Below are 15,284 nucleotides of genomic sequence, written 5' to 3'. Positions count from 1 at the left end.
CGCGCTCTCAACGGCGTTGGAAAGTAGACATCCTGGGCTTTCCAGCAATATATGATAGTCCATACTTTGTCCAAGATTTGATGGCCCAAACCGGCGTTCAAAGTCACCCTCAGAAATTCCAGCGTTAAACGCCGAAACTGGCACCAAAATGGGAGTTAAACGCCCAAACTGGCATAAAAGCTGGCGTTTAACTCCAAGAAGATTCTCTACACGAAAATGCTTCATTGCTCAGCCCAAGCACACACCAAGTGGGCCCGGAAGTGGATTTTTATGTCATTTACTCATCTTTGTACACCCTAGGCTACTAGTTCTATATATATAGGACCTTTTACTACTGTATTTTCATCTTGGTTCTTCTGGTTCCCTCTCTGGGGCCGAAACCAATGATCACTCTTGTTCTTATGTATTTTCAACGGTGGAGTTTCTACACACCATAGATTAAGGTGTGGAGCTCTGCTGTACCTCGAGTATTAATGCAATTACTATTGTTCTTCCATTCAATTCCGCTTGTTTTACTATTGTTCTTCTATTCAATTCCGCTTGTTCTTGTTCTAAGATATCACTTGTTCTTCAACTTGATGAATGTGATGATCCGTGACACTCATCATCATTCTCACCCATGAACAAGGTGACTGACAACCACTTCTGTTCTACAAGCAACCAAGGCTCTAGTGAATATCTCTTGGATTCTTTAATTGGAATCTTCGTGGTATAGGCAAGAACTGATGGCGGCATTCAAGAGAATCCGGAAGGTCTAACCTTGTCTGTGGTATTCTGAGTAGGATTCAATGATTGAATGACTGTGACGTGCTTCAAACTCCTAGCGGGCGGGGCGTTAGTGATAGACGCAAAAGAATCGATGGATTCTATTCCGGCCTGACCGAGAACCGACAGCTAAATTCCGCGTGCTGTGACAGAGCATATGCAATCGTTTTCACTGAGAGGATGGGAGGTAGCCATTGACAACGGTGAAACCCTACACAAGCTTGCCATGGAAAGGAATAAGAAGGATTGGATGAAGACAGTAGGAAAGCAGAGAGACGGAAGGGAAGGCATCTTCATGCGCTTATCTGAAGTTCCTACCAATGAATTACATAAGTATCTCTATCTTTACCTTTTTGTTATTTTCGTTCATCACCATTACCATTTGAGTTTGCCTGACTAAGATTTACAAGATGACCATAGTTTGCTTCAATACTAACAATCTCCGTGGGATCGACCCTTACTCGCGTAAGGTTTATTACTTGGACGACCCAGTGCACTTGCTGGTTAGTTGTGCGAAGTTGTGTAATGCCATGGTATTGAGCTACCAAGTTTTTGGGGTTCATGACCGGGGATTATGAGAGTTGTGAAAAGTATTGTTCACAATTTCGCGCACCAGTGGTCGAAAGGGGTTATGCACATAGTTTGCTTGCTCACATTCAACTTCTGGTGCATCTCCTTCTTGGGGTGGTGCTTGAGCTTGGACAACTACAACTTGATTGTTCTCTATTGTCTTGGTTAATGCTGCCAATTATGCTGCAATTGCCTTGTTTTGTGCCAACAAGGCATCCATAGAATTGAGCTCCAGCACCCCCTTCTTTTGGCCTCTTTCCGAAGCATAAAAGTAGTCATTCTCAGCTACAATTTCAATGACATCTATGGCTTCTTCAACGGTCTTCTTCTTGTTGAGTGAACCCTTGAAGAGTGGTCCACAGGCTTCTTCGATTCATAGGTTAATCCTTCATAGAAAATGTGGAGCTGCACCCACTCATTAAACATATCTTGTGGGCATTTTCTTGTTAGATCTTTGAACCTCTCCTAGGCCTCATAGAGTGTTTCACCATCTAGCTGTCTGAAGGTTTGCACCTCAGCTCTTAGCCTATTGATCCTCTGTGGAGGGTAAAATCTTGCTAGAAATTTGTTCACAACATCCTCTTACGTGGTTAGGCTCTCCTTGGGGAATGATTCTAACCACTTTGTTGCCTTATGTCTGAGTGAGAAAGGGAACAAAAATAGTTTGTAGATGTTAGGGTGTACTGACGTGAGCAGAAATTGGCAGATTAAGAATTATTTAGAAAAATGGCGTTGTGAGTACAGTTCTTAACCGGTAAAATTCCACTCGTCAATTTATAAAAGGGTTGTCACAAATTTTAGAAATAAAACATTGCGAGTATGAGTCCCAGGTTGTCTCCCAACGAGTTGTAGGAAGGTGTGCTATTTTATCAATCAGAGGTTTTCAAAAGGGGCCTTGAATTTGATGAACAGAAAATTAAATTAGAGAATATTAATTGGAAGTTCTATCCTTGTTAGAATTTAATCAAGAGCAATTAATAATTAGTCATTGTTTTAATTTAGTTAACCCTCAATGAATGAGAGAAAGTCAAATTAAAAGTCAACTTCTATTCACAAGTCCTAATCCTCTCCCTTGGGAAGGATTAGAGTCAATGAATAACAAGCCAACCAATAATGCACCAATTACAATTGAACTCTTGAGTATTCTAACTCAAGGTTCTCCTTTTAATCATCTCCCAATCAAGTTGCAGAACTACTCACTCATCATAATTATAGACTTCACAGAATCAATGGGGAAAATAAGAGAAGACATAATAAATAATAATAAAAGAGATTAATTAAAAATAAAGATAGTTTGTATTAATAACTTGTGAAAATAATCCAATGTCAACTCTGGAGGAATTAAGAATATGGAAGAATAAATGAAAAGTAAATAACAAGCTATAATGACTAGTACCGGAGGTAGACTCTTCTCAAAAGCTAAAGCCAAAATCTTCAAAATCCTAAATATGAATGTTTAAGTGAGAAACCTAAGGGAGAAGTAAATTCAGATGTTTAAGTGAGAAACCTAGGGGAGAAGTAAATTCAGATATAAAAACTTGAAATTATGCGGAATGAGTTATTATTTTTGTCTCTACAAGTTTCCTGGCTCTAATCTGTGTTTTTGGGCTGAAAACTGGGTTGAAATCCGGCCCAGAATCTCTGTTAGCGACTTTTGTAATTCTGCAGATCGCGCACGTCACGCGGCCGCATCGTCCACGTGATCGCATCATTCAGCATCTCTCGTACCACGCGTGCGCATCGTCAACGCATTCGCATCGTTCGTGCAGCTTCCAATCCGCGCGGTCGCGTCAGGCACGCGAACGCGTCACTCTGATTTCTTCCATTTCGCGCGGTCGCGTGAGCCATGCGACCGCGTGACTTCTCGCTGGTCATCTCCTCAATTCCTTGAGTTTCTTCCATTTTTGCGTGCTTCCTCTTCATTCCTTATGCCATTCCTGCCCTATAAAGCCTGAAACACTTAACACACATATCACAACATCGAATGGTACGAAGGAAGATAAAAATAGACAACTAAAAGATCTAAGGAAGCAAGTTTTGAATCATAGAATATTTTTAAGAAGGAATTGTAAATACATGCAAATCATATGAATAAGTGGGTGAAGACTTGATAAAACCACACAATTAAATACAATATGAATCACAAAATAGTGGTTTATCAACCTCCCCACACTTAAACATTAGCATGTCCTCTTGCTAAGTTGAAGGAGATAAATATGAATGAATAGGAACATGTAAGACTCATGCAATGCAACCTATATACATATGAATGCAACTATATGATTTTGTCTACATGATTAAAAATAGATAAGTTCTCTAAGACAAAACATGAGGCAGATTTCACTAATTCAAATCATATTGTAAAAGCAGATAAATTTGTAAGAAGATAGCTCGTGAAAGCAGGGAGTACAGGATTGAGCATTGAACCCTTACTGTTGGTGCGTGTGCACTCTAATCATCTCTAGTATATGGGGTAATCACTCTATCCTTCTCTAATAATGCTTTCAAAAATTTTGTTTTTCACCTAACCAATCAACAATTTTAAAATGCCAATGCAAACATCATGAGGTCTTTTCGTGGTTGTAATGGGCTAAGGTAAGGGTGAGGGTACACATATGGCTAATTGAGCTTATGCATTGAATCATTAATTAACCTAAGCTCTCACCTAACATACATATATTCTATATAATTTCAACATTCATCTTAGCTACCCAAAATCTCCTTTTCACATTCCATACTCATGTATCAACCTTTATTTTAATTTTATCACATGTGCATTGATTATTAAACTCTGACTTATCATTAGGGTGATTTTGTCCCCTTATTCACTAAAATAAAGAAATTTAAAATTTTTTTTATCAATGCACATAGATTTGTAATTTTTTTCTTTTATGGTTTCGCATGAGTAGGTACCCAAATTCCCTTTATTTTATCATGACATATTTTCCTATTACCCTTTATTCCCACAATTTTCCCATACTCAGTTAACACACAAATTCTATCTTAAGCTAACCAAAGATTCAATTGGGATTTTTCATTGTTTTTCTGCTTAAGGCTAGTAATGTGATAAAATATAGAATAAATGGGGTTAACAACGGCTCAAAGTGGTTAACAAAGGTAATTAAAAGGGTTGGCTTATTTGGGATATGTGAGCTAAACAAACAATGGCCTCAATCATATGTATGCACATAACACATTAATATTAGACATATAGGATAAAACCAAATTTCAGATTATAATCATAGATAAGTAAACACACAAGAAATAAAAATGTTTATGATTAAATAGTGTAACCATGTATTTAGGCTCAAAGTCTCACGGGTTGTGTGTTCTTTTAGCTCAAAAATCCTATTCCAATTTCAACTTCAAACAAATTTAACATAATTATTTTGATTTAAATTAGTGAAATTTTCAAAAAAAAATGTATGGTCTTAAAAGAAACTTATTGTTTTTTCAATCAGGTAGAACATGCATGCAATTAACCTACTAATATGCAATCTATCCTATACTAAAGAGAAAGAAATTGGTGTTAGGGAAAAAGAATTACCTCCGGAAGTCAGGTACTGACCGACCTCCCCACACTTAAGGTTTTGCACCATCCTCGGTGTCATCTGTCAGGAACAATAGTGGGCTGGTGGCAGTATCTCCACAGTCGGGACCTTCATGGCTCCCTGTGCTGGTGAAGGAAGTGGAGTCCGGAGTGCATGGGTCCTTGTCAGGTCTGTGGTTGCCTGTGAGTAGCACCTTGAGGTATTTGAATCGGCGGTGGTTGCGGCACTCTCGGAGCTTTGCTTTCTAGTCTTGTTGGTCCAACCTTTTCAGTATTGGATGCAGCAGCTGACTAGTAGATGGTGGAATATCTGCAGTATCTGCTGTGGACTGGCTGGTAGTGGCCTGAGATATCTCCCGTTAGGGACGTACTGATCATCCCGTGGAAGTATGACTTTGGTGTCCCCAGCTCTGTAAGAGACTCCGACTGCTGAGACAAGATCAGAGACCAAGGCGGGGAAAGGAAGGTTGCCCGCAATTTGCACGTGTCCCAGAGCATTCCGGATGTATCTTGGTAGATTTAGAGGCTGGTCTGTGAGGATGCACCATAGTAGAACGGCCATGTTTGCGGTGAAGGATGACTCATGAGTGCTCGGGAAGACTGACGAGAAGACTTTTGCATGGTCTAGAATTCAGAATAAATTCCCGTTGCAAGTATAGCTTCTAAACCAACAAAAATCCCTTCGTGCAAACGTTTTGGTTGTCACAAGTAACAAACCCCTTTAAAATTGATAACCGAGTATTTAAACCTCGGGTCGTCTTCTCAAGGAATTGCAGGGAGGTATGTTCTTATTATTGGTTATGAAAAAGTATGTTTTGGGGTTTTGGATTAAGGTAAAAGGTTAGTTGGATGACAAGTAAAATAAAATAATAATAACTATAAAAAAAACCTTTGACAAGGTATAAGAACTGGAAGTCCTATCCTAGTTATCCTTATCAATTGTGATGAGAATTGGATTTTTCTTTCACTTTGTTAACATCTAAAACAAAGGAAGATCAGGTGGACTAATTAATTTGATACCTAAAGTCCTAGTCTTTCCCTTGGAAAGGCTAGAGTTATTGGAACTCAAATTAATTAGCAATCCCAATTTCAACCACTGCTTTATTTGAGAGCTCAAGCGTCACCAATTACTCAACCAAAGCCAAAAGGGTAACAGAAAAATCCAAATTATTTATATAAATAAAAGACAGCAATCATCAATGACATATAGGTCTGAAATATCTCAATTGTATTAATAAAATAAAATCAATCCAAATATGAAACATTGAAAAGAAATAAATACAAAGAATATTGAACCTGGGATTGAGAGTCACTCCTAAAACTAAGAGAAGTCCTAAATCCTAAATCCTAAAGAGAGAGAGGAGAGAACCTCTCTCAAAACTAGATCTAAATCACGGAAAGTGACTAAAAAAATGCCGAGCTCCCTGAATGGATGCATTCCCACACCTCATAACCTCTGGTCTATGCCTTCTGGACTTGGATTTGGGCCAAAAAGGGCTTCAGAATCCGCTATGAGCATTTTCTGCAATTTCTGGTGCGTGGCCTCTGTCACGCGTCCGCGTGGGTCACGCGGTCGCGTCGATTGGGGTTTTCTTTGTCGCGCGGCCGCGTCAGTCATGCGGCCGTGTCATAGGTGTTCTTCTTTAGGCGCGCGGTCGCGTCAGTCATGCGGCCGCGTCGCTGCTTCTTCGCTCTTGGCACGCGGTCACGTCATCCATGCGGTCGCGTGGATGCCAGTTTCTCCAAAAACTTTGTTTTACGCTTTTCTTCCATTTTTGTATGTTCCTTTTTCCATCCTTTAAGTCATTCCTGCCTTAGAAGATTTGAAACTACTCAACACACTAATCATGGCATCGAATGGAAATAAAGGTAATTACAATAATTAATTCTAAAGCATAGGAAACATGTTTTTCACATACATCACATAATAAGGAAGGGAAAATAAAACCATGCAATTAATATGAATAAGTGGGTGAAGGATTGAATAAATCACTCAGATTAAGCACAAAATATATCATAAAATATGGGTTTATCAGCCTCTCCACACTTAAGTAATAGCATGTCCTCATGCTATGTCCAAGGTAAAAAGTAAGGTTGAAGTGGTTGAATGCCATGCAATGCAATTCTAATCTAAATACAACTAACTAAATGCATGATGCAATTCTAATTTTCTTCACTCATATATAAAGCTTACATGTAGTTAAATCAATTCACATTCTCAAGGAATCATATATATATAGCCAACCTTAGATAATGATAAAGCACTTTTACAATTGAGATGGGGGAGAAAAAAAAAACCATTTTATAAACTTACAAGACAATTAGTAATGTAAGCTGAGATATATGTTAATGAGTTAGCGAACCCTCACTGGATTTTGTGTTTACTCTCTAGTCACTCAGTGTTTATTGGGTTAATCACTCTATTCTTCTTTTTATCCTTACTTTCTATAACTTTGTTCTTCATCTAACCAATCAACAATTATAAAATATAGACATACCAAAAATCATGAGGTCTTTAATTAAGGTTGTAATGGGGCCAAGGTAAAGGTAAGTGTATATGTATAAGGCTAAGTGAGCTAATAAGTGAATCTTTAATTAGTCTAAGATCTCACCTAACATACATAATTTCTAAAGTAAAGCTTCTTTACCCATTTTCCATAATTCCCACTTTTTATGTTACATGCTCATATTTTGTTCTTATACCATGTGCATTTGCTTTAATTTGCATTTTTGGGAAATTTTTTTGTATCCCCTTTATTGAAAATAAAAACTCTTTTTTTTTAATGCACATGGTAATTAATTATTTTAATTTCACATGAGCATGCTCCCCAATATATTTTTTTCTTTTTTTTTTTCAACTTTTCTACCTTTGTTTATATCATCCATGTTCCCATAAAGCTTCCCCACACTTAATTAATTACAAAATTTCTATCTTAAGCTAACCAAGGATTCAACTTGAGATTTTTAAATTGTTTTTCTGCTTAAGGCTAGTAATGTGGTTATAGAACAAGAGGGGATTAAAGGGCACAAGGTGGCTAACAAGGATGGCATAAAAGGTAGGCTTTATTTGGGATAGTGAGTTAAAATCAAACATGGCCTCAATCACTCTCTTGGTATGTATCTATATTCTATAATCGGACATATATATTAAAACAAAGTAAAGAACACCAGAATACAAAAGAAGGGTGGAACACATCCTTGATGAAATGTTGTTAACTTAACTACATGATGTAATACTTTATATACAAAGTGTGTGGATTGTTTTGATCTTGTTTAAATTTTCTAGTCTACTCCTTTTATTTTGATCAAATTAAACTATTATATGCCAAAAGGGTAAACTATACTAATTAATCCACATACTCTATAGCTAATAAGTTAGAACTGCAAACTAAACTAAATGGCTAAAATATGAATTAAAAATGCAAAATGCAGAAAAAGAGTAGAAATACATAAAAGTAGCAATGTATAAGTACTCAGAAAATAACAATAGAAAAGAAAAATATAGAAAAATATCCAAAATAAAAGAAAAGAGTCTGTAGTGGTTCACCAAGATAATACGCCAGAGATGGCGACCTCCCCACACTTAAAATGGAGCATCGTCCCTGATGCTCAGTCAAGCCGGGTGTGAAAGGGTGTCATCACTGGTAGGAATAGTAGCTAGAGTCTTGGTGGTGGTGGGCTGAGGGTCTGGCTGCTGTAGACGGGGTGCTGACTGGATCGGGATCTCAGGATCTGCAGCCTCAATCTGCTGTGGAACCTCTGCCTGGGAAGTAGCCTGCTCTGTGCCTGCCTGCGGATGGGTCTCCTCCTGGGAATGAGTCTCCTCCTCGTGCTCATCTGCCTCCTCCTCTGATGGCTCTGATGGTGTGTCAGGCTCGGAGGGGATGTCACTGCCCTGTCGGATTATCAGCTTTAGATGCTCATAGCGTCGCTTGCTGCGATGCTCCGATTTCTCATACTGGCACCGGTTACGACGCTCCATCTGAGGCAGAGGAGGTGCAATGGAGGCAGCAGGGGCAGCTGTGGAGGAAGAGGGTCCGGCAGACGGTGGGGCTGTCTCATCAGTAGCGGTGAAGGGTGGTGGTTTGTAGCCCAAAGCTAGGAAGTTCCTACTGTGAGGAATGATCTTCCTACAGTCAGCAGCCGGTGGTCTCTCATCTGCATCCTCCCATGGCACGTCAGCTCGACGGCCCAACTGTGTCACCAAATAGGGAAAAGGGAGAGTGCCTCGGACGTGGACCTTGGCCATATAATGTCGGATAAATTGTGGCAAGTACAGGTCCTTATCCTCCATCACACACCATAGGAGGGTGATCATAGCAGCCAGAATCTCTGTCTCATGAGTACTCGGCATCACATAGTTGCTCAAGATCTGGTGTCATAGCCGAGCCTCATCATTTAAGTAAATCCGCTTGATTCCCTTAGCCATGGTGGTATCTTGACGCATTTCCCACGGAATAGTCGGGTCAAGGGCTATCCTTGCCTTGACAGCATCCTAATCAAACCTCAAGAAACGCATGTCCTCCTTAGCCTTTTTGTAACCATCCGGCTGATCAGACTTGGGTGGGAGCTGTAGAATGTCCTCTATGGCCTCTTCAGTGACCAGAATCTGTTTTCCCCTTAGGTGTACTACATCCAAGGAAGTCAAGAAGTGGTTGCAGTAGAATTCCCTTATCCAAGATGCGTTCACCTCAACCAAATTTCTCTCCAGAAAGAACCAGCCTCTTTGTTTGATTTGCTCAGTGGTGTATTGCTGGAGTTCTCCTGGGATCTTCAAATTCCTCTCCAGGTATAGGTTCCTGGAGGTTGCAAACACCGGATACTTCAGCTCACAATACTGGTTTGTAAATTTCACTGGATCATTGGCAGGGAGAAGCTGGTCAGCTTTCTCTTGTTGGGTAATGTTTTTCTCCCTCCAGGAGGAGTCATGCATCAGATCGATGATGGACATGGAGGATTCTCCTCTTTTATGCTTGCCAGTAGTAGCCTTGCCTTTTCCTTTCCTCTGGGAGGCAGACATCCTGAAAAATGGAAAACCATGATATATAAAAATAGGAAAGCAAATAGGCATATACTCAAAAAAAAACACAAAGTGGCAAGGGAGAAATAAAATAAGAAAAATGAGTTTATTAAATGTGCATTAAGGATTGTATAGGAGTGAAAAGGTCAAAAGGAAAAATTCACAATCCAAAATGTAATTGAATTCATGTTAAATAGAAAAATTATCATTATGCCATGGTTAGAAGGTTAAAAGAAAGTGAAAAGCTAGAGAAAATGTTTTAAAAGGTTAGTTTGGTTAGTGTTGAAAAAGAGTTTAGGAAATTAGAATTAGTAAGTCAGTAGGATAAAAATTGGGTTAAGGTAAGTGACATAATGAAAAATTCCAAGTAACAAGGATTCACAGGTAGGAACTATAAGTAACTCATAACCAAACAAGGAAAACAGGTTGATGCTGATTCAAGCAGATATAAAGGAAGTAAAAATTGGAATCAAACATCACAGATGCAGTTTATGAACCAGGAAATCAAAAAGGATAATGAAGCTTGCCTTGGCATTCATGAAATGGTTTGGGTAAAGCAGAGGAAAACAGAGTTCAAAATGCCAAACGAAAACATGAATGAGAACATTTTACATAAATTTGGGCAGCATTCCAGCTAAAATTGGATATTCTTGAAAAATAAACAGCAATCAAATAGTTCATATGAATTAAAATTAAAGCTTGCAATTACATATAAGGAATATAATCAGGAAAATTCAGTGTAAAGAGCAGCAAGAAATAAGAATTTGCAGCATATGAACTAACATCAGAGCAGCAGCAGGATTGCAAAAACATAAAGCGATAAACACGAACGGTGCAAGTAAATAGACCTAAATCCACTAACCACAACCTAAGCTACCTAACAGCCTAAAAATCCACTACAGCATGCATATCTATCTATCCTAATGATGAACGGAAACAGAAAAATATGAACGAACTATGAATGGATAGAAGGGGACGTGATGCAGAACCTGGTGGGCAAAGAAGGAGAGTGGGGCAGAGAGGTGGCTGGGGGTGGCGGTGGTGGCGTCCGGCGCGGCGGCGGTGGCAGCGGGTTAGGGTTCGCGTGACAGGGGGGTTATAATTCAAATCCACGCGATTGCGTGGAGCACGCGGTCGCGTGGCTGGGGTGAAATGGGGATTGGTAAATAATGAATGGCGCGATCGCGTAATTGTGCGAAACGCAGAATTCCAGTGTCGTGTCAGTGCAACTCTCTGTCTCCTTTGGGGTGGTGTGCAATCCACGCGACGCGATCGCGCTGCTCACGCTGTCGCGTGGGATTAGTGTATGTGCGTATGACGCGATCGCGTTAGGGACGTAATCACATGGGTCTTTTGTGCGAAAAGCACAATGGCCACACGATTCCAGCCCAACTTTCTGGGCGTTGGATCTTTATGCCGATTTCAAGGTCACGCGACCGCGTGACTGACGCGGACGTGTGGGGGGTGTTTCATCGCAACTGACGCAATCGCATGAGTGATGCGGTCGCGTCCCACGCCTTTTTTTTATGCAGAAAAATATGCAAATGCAGATGCCATGAATGTTATGCAAAATTCCAGGTTCAATCAAAACACAGGAACAAACAAAATAGACAATAGTGAAAACTAAAAAAGGGACGATCATACCATGGTGGGTTGTCTCCCACCAAGCACTTTTAGTTAAAGTCCTTAAGTTGGACATTGGATGAGCTTCCTGCTATGGTGGCTTATGTTTGAATTGGTCCAGAAATCTCCACCAGTGGTTGGAATGCCAGCATCCTCCGGGGTCCCAAACAAAGTACATAAAGCCCTTGTGTGAGTTCAAATAGGCTTGTAGGCTCCCGGAGTATTGAATGTCAGAATAGACTCCAGGATCCCAAAGTTTTCTTCTACACCCATCTTTGTCTAGATCTGCATTTTTCCAGCCAGGTGAAAGGTGATCTGAATTCTCACTGCAGCGACCAACAGCTTCCTAGACCCATTCAGTTGAGCTTTACACCAACCTTTGCGTTTAAACTTAAAGCTTCCAACCATGATGAACCTTGCAGGACAATTCTTACCACTGACCATCTTCCTCTTACTCTTAACGCTACAAAGAGCTCTAAGTTGACCATCCGTCTCCATGGAGGTTCTGCATCTCCTAAATCTACAACCATTTCTTCCTCTGCAACTATTATGGTTTTCTCCACTTGTTCCAATACAAAGCCATGTTCCTCATTGTCCACCGAAGTTTCTAGTGTCTTCTTCATGCTTTGCTCTTCTTTTGATTTCCCACATGTAGCCATGGGAGTTCTTTAAGTGCTCAAATATTGGGAAACTATTATATTTACTAACTCGCCTAAGGCGGCCGCTTCAGCACACTCTTATTTATCCTTTCTTGCCTTTGAAGAATAACACGAAGTCTGTCATCCATTGGAGGTTGGGGTGGATATGAAGATTCATTGGTTGGGAGAGAGGGTTTATAATAGGAAGGTGGTTCATCTTGATAATGATATGGAGATGGTGAATATTGAGGTGGTGGTTCATGAGGGTAGTTGTGTTGGAAAGGTGGTGGTTCTGTGTATGGTTGATTTGGCTCATAAGGTGGTTGGTATGGTGGATGAGGGATAGGGTCATATGTAGGTGAATGGTGGAAAGGGGCTTGTGAGTATGGTGGTCCAAATTTATGTTGAGGAAAGGATTCATAGGCATATGGTGGTGGTTGGTGATAGACCATTGGAGGTGGTTGTTGCCATGAGGGTTGATCAAATCCTTGTGGCTCCTCCCATCTTTAATTGTTCCAACCTTGATGCCAGTTCTCATTGTAATTTCCTCTTCCTGCAACATAATTGTAACCAAACTCATAGTCAAAGGGGTGAGATTTCATGGTAGTAGGAGAAAATAAAAATAAAAACTAACAAAAAGAAAATATTTTGAAAAAGAGATGATTTTTGAAAAAATTTTAGACAAAAATTTTAAAATAAAATCTGAAAATTTTTTTTTTAGAAAAATATTTACAATAACAAATAATAAGGCACACGTTTGCAATTCCCCAGCAACGGCACCATTTTGACGTTAGGATTTTTGCTAGTAAAGAATTTTATAAAAATAGTCGCGTTGTAGATATAGATTCTAAACCAACAGAAATCCCTTCGTGCAAACGTTTTGGTTGTCACAAGTAACAAGCCCCTTTAAAATTGATAACCAAGTATTTAAACCTCGGGTCGTCTTCTCAAGGAATTGCAGGGAGGTATGTTCTTATTATTGGCTATGAAAAAGGTAAAATTGGGGTTTTTGGAATTTGGGCAATGGGCACAGGTATATTTTCAAAGAAATAAAAATAAATAAATAACTGTAAAATAAACTCTTGGCAAGGTATAAGAACTGGAAGTCCTATCCTTATCAATTGTGATGAGAATTAGATTTTAATTCCACTTAGCTAACCTTTACTAAACAAAGAAAGGTCAAGTGGACTAATTAATTTGATACCTAAAGTCCTAGTCTTTCCTTTGGAAAGGCTAGAGTTATTAGAACTCAAATTAACTAACAACTCCCAATTTCAACCACTGCTTTATTTGCCAGCTCAAGCGTCACCAATTACTCAACCAAACCCAAAAGGGTAATAGGAAAATCCAAATTATTTATATAAATAAAAGACAGCAATCATCAATCTGAAATACCTCAAAATCATAAATTAATAACTCAATCAAATGTAACATGGGCAGTTATAGCCAAATAAAGAAGTTGAGTTGAACATAGAAATCCATAAATTAAATTGAGAAAATAAATAAAAGGAACATTGAACCTGTAATTGAAGATGAAATCCTAATCCTAATCCTAATCCTAAGAGAGAGGAGAGAACCTCTCTCACTAAAAACTACATCTAAAACTAAAATTATGAATTATGAGAGAATGATCATGAATGGATGCATTCCCCCACTTTATAGCCTCTAATCTGTGTTCTCTGGGCCGAAAACTGGGTCAGAAACAGCCCAGAAGTCACTTCCAGCGCTTTTTGATCCGTACAGGCCGCGGCCAAGTGACGCGGAGGCGTCGCCCACGTGGCCACACGGGTTAAAGTTCGCAGATGCGACGCGTCCACGTGAATCATGCGTTCGCGTCGCCTAGCGTCAGGGCAACTGATGAGCGGATAATTTATACGCTTTTTGGCATTGTGTTTAGGTAGTTTTTAGCATGATCTAGTTACTTTTAGGGATGTTTTCATTAGTTTTTATGCTAAATTCACATTTCTAGATTTTACTATGAGTTTGTGTGTTTTTCTGTGATTTCAGGTATTTTCTGGCTGAAATTGAGGGACCTGAGCAAAACTCTGATAAGAAGGCTGACAAAGGACTACTGATGCTGTTGGAATCTGACCTCCCTGCACTCGAAACGGATTTTCTGGAGCTACAAAGCTCCAAATGGCGCGCTCTCAACGGCGTTGGAAAATAGACGACGTAAACTGGCACTCAACGCCAGTTTCATGCTGCATTCTGGAGTTAAACGCCAGAAACACGTCACGAACCAGAGTTGAACGCCCAAAACACGTTACAACTTGGCGTTCAACTCTAAGATAAGCCTCAGCTCGTGTAACATTCAAGCTCAGCCCAAACATACACCAAGTGGGCCCCGGAAGTGGAGTTATGCATCAATTACTTACTTCTATAAACTCTATCAGCTAGTTTATTATAAATAGGACTTTTTACTAGTGTATTAGCTATCTTTGAACGTTTAGTTCTTAGACCTTGGGGTCTAGCCTCTCGGCCATGCCTGAACCTTCATCACTTATGTATTTTCAATGGTGGAGTTTTTACACACCATAGATTAAGGGTGTAGAGCTCTGCTGTACCTCAAGTTTCAATGCAATTACTATTATTTTCTATCCAATTCGATTTATTCTTGTTCTAAGATATTCGTTGCACTTCATCTTGATGAATGTGATGATCTGTTACACTCATCATCATTCTCACCTATGAACGCACGTGACTGACAACCACTTCCATTCTACCTTAGTCCGGTCGCATATCTCTTGGATTCCTTAATCAGAATCTTCGTGGTATACGCTAGAATTGATGGCAGCATTCATGAGAATCCGGAAAGTCTAAACCTTGTCTGTGGTATTCCGAGTAGGATTCTGGGATTGAATGACTGTGACAAGCTTGAAACTCCTAAAGGCTGGGCGTTAGTGACAGACACAAAAGAATCACTGGAATCTATTCCAACCTGATTGAGAACCGACAGATGATTAGCCGTGCTGTGAGAGAGCATTTGGACCTTTTTCACTGAGAGGATGGGATGTAGCCATTGGCAATGGTGATGCCCTACATACAGCTTGCCATGGAAAGGAGTAAGAAAGCTTGGATGAATGTAATAAGAAAGTAGAGATAAGGAAGGAACACAGTA

At 39.7% G+C, this 15,284-nt stretch overlaps 1 protein-coding gene across 1 annotated transcript; it reads right to left on the bottom strand.

The window, feature by feature from the left end:
- Nucleotides 1–8,213: 8,213 nt before the first annotated feature.
- Nucleotides 8,214–11,059, bottom strand: LOC127748406 (uncharacterized). The gene is made up of 2 exons (XM_052262869.1): nucleotides 10,895–11,059; nucleotides 8,214–9,906 (listed from the first exon to the last, which is right to left on the bottom strand). Exon 2 carries the CDS (start codon nucleotides 9,237–9,239, stop codon nucleotides 8,499–8,501), a length of 741 nt encoding a protein of 246 aa, XP_052118829.1. The 5' UTR covers nucleotides 9,240–9,906; nucleotides 10,895–11,059; the 3' UTR covers nucleotides 8,214–8,498.
- Between the last annotated feature and the right edge of the window lie 4,225 nt (nucleotides 11,060–15,284).

This window comes from Arachis duranensis, chromosome 6 (assembly GCF_000817695.3).
Source record: "Arachis duranensis cultivar V14167 chromosome 6, aradu.V14167.gnm2.J7QH, whole genome shotgun sequence".
NCBI classification, from domain to species: domain Eukaryota; kingdom Viridiplantae; phylum Streptophyta; class Magnoliopsida; order Fabales; family Fabaceae; genus Arachis; species Arachis duranensis.
This window is presented reverse-complemented; position numbering and strand designations above follow the sequence as displayed.

Excerpts from the sequence above, each read along its gene's own strand:
- LOC127748406 (XM_052262869.1), bottom strand. The coding sequence starts at position 9,239 with ATGCCGAGTACTCATGAGACAGAGATTCTGGCTGCTATGATCACCCTC.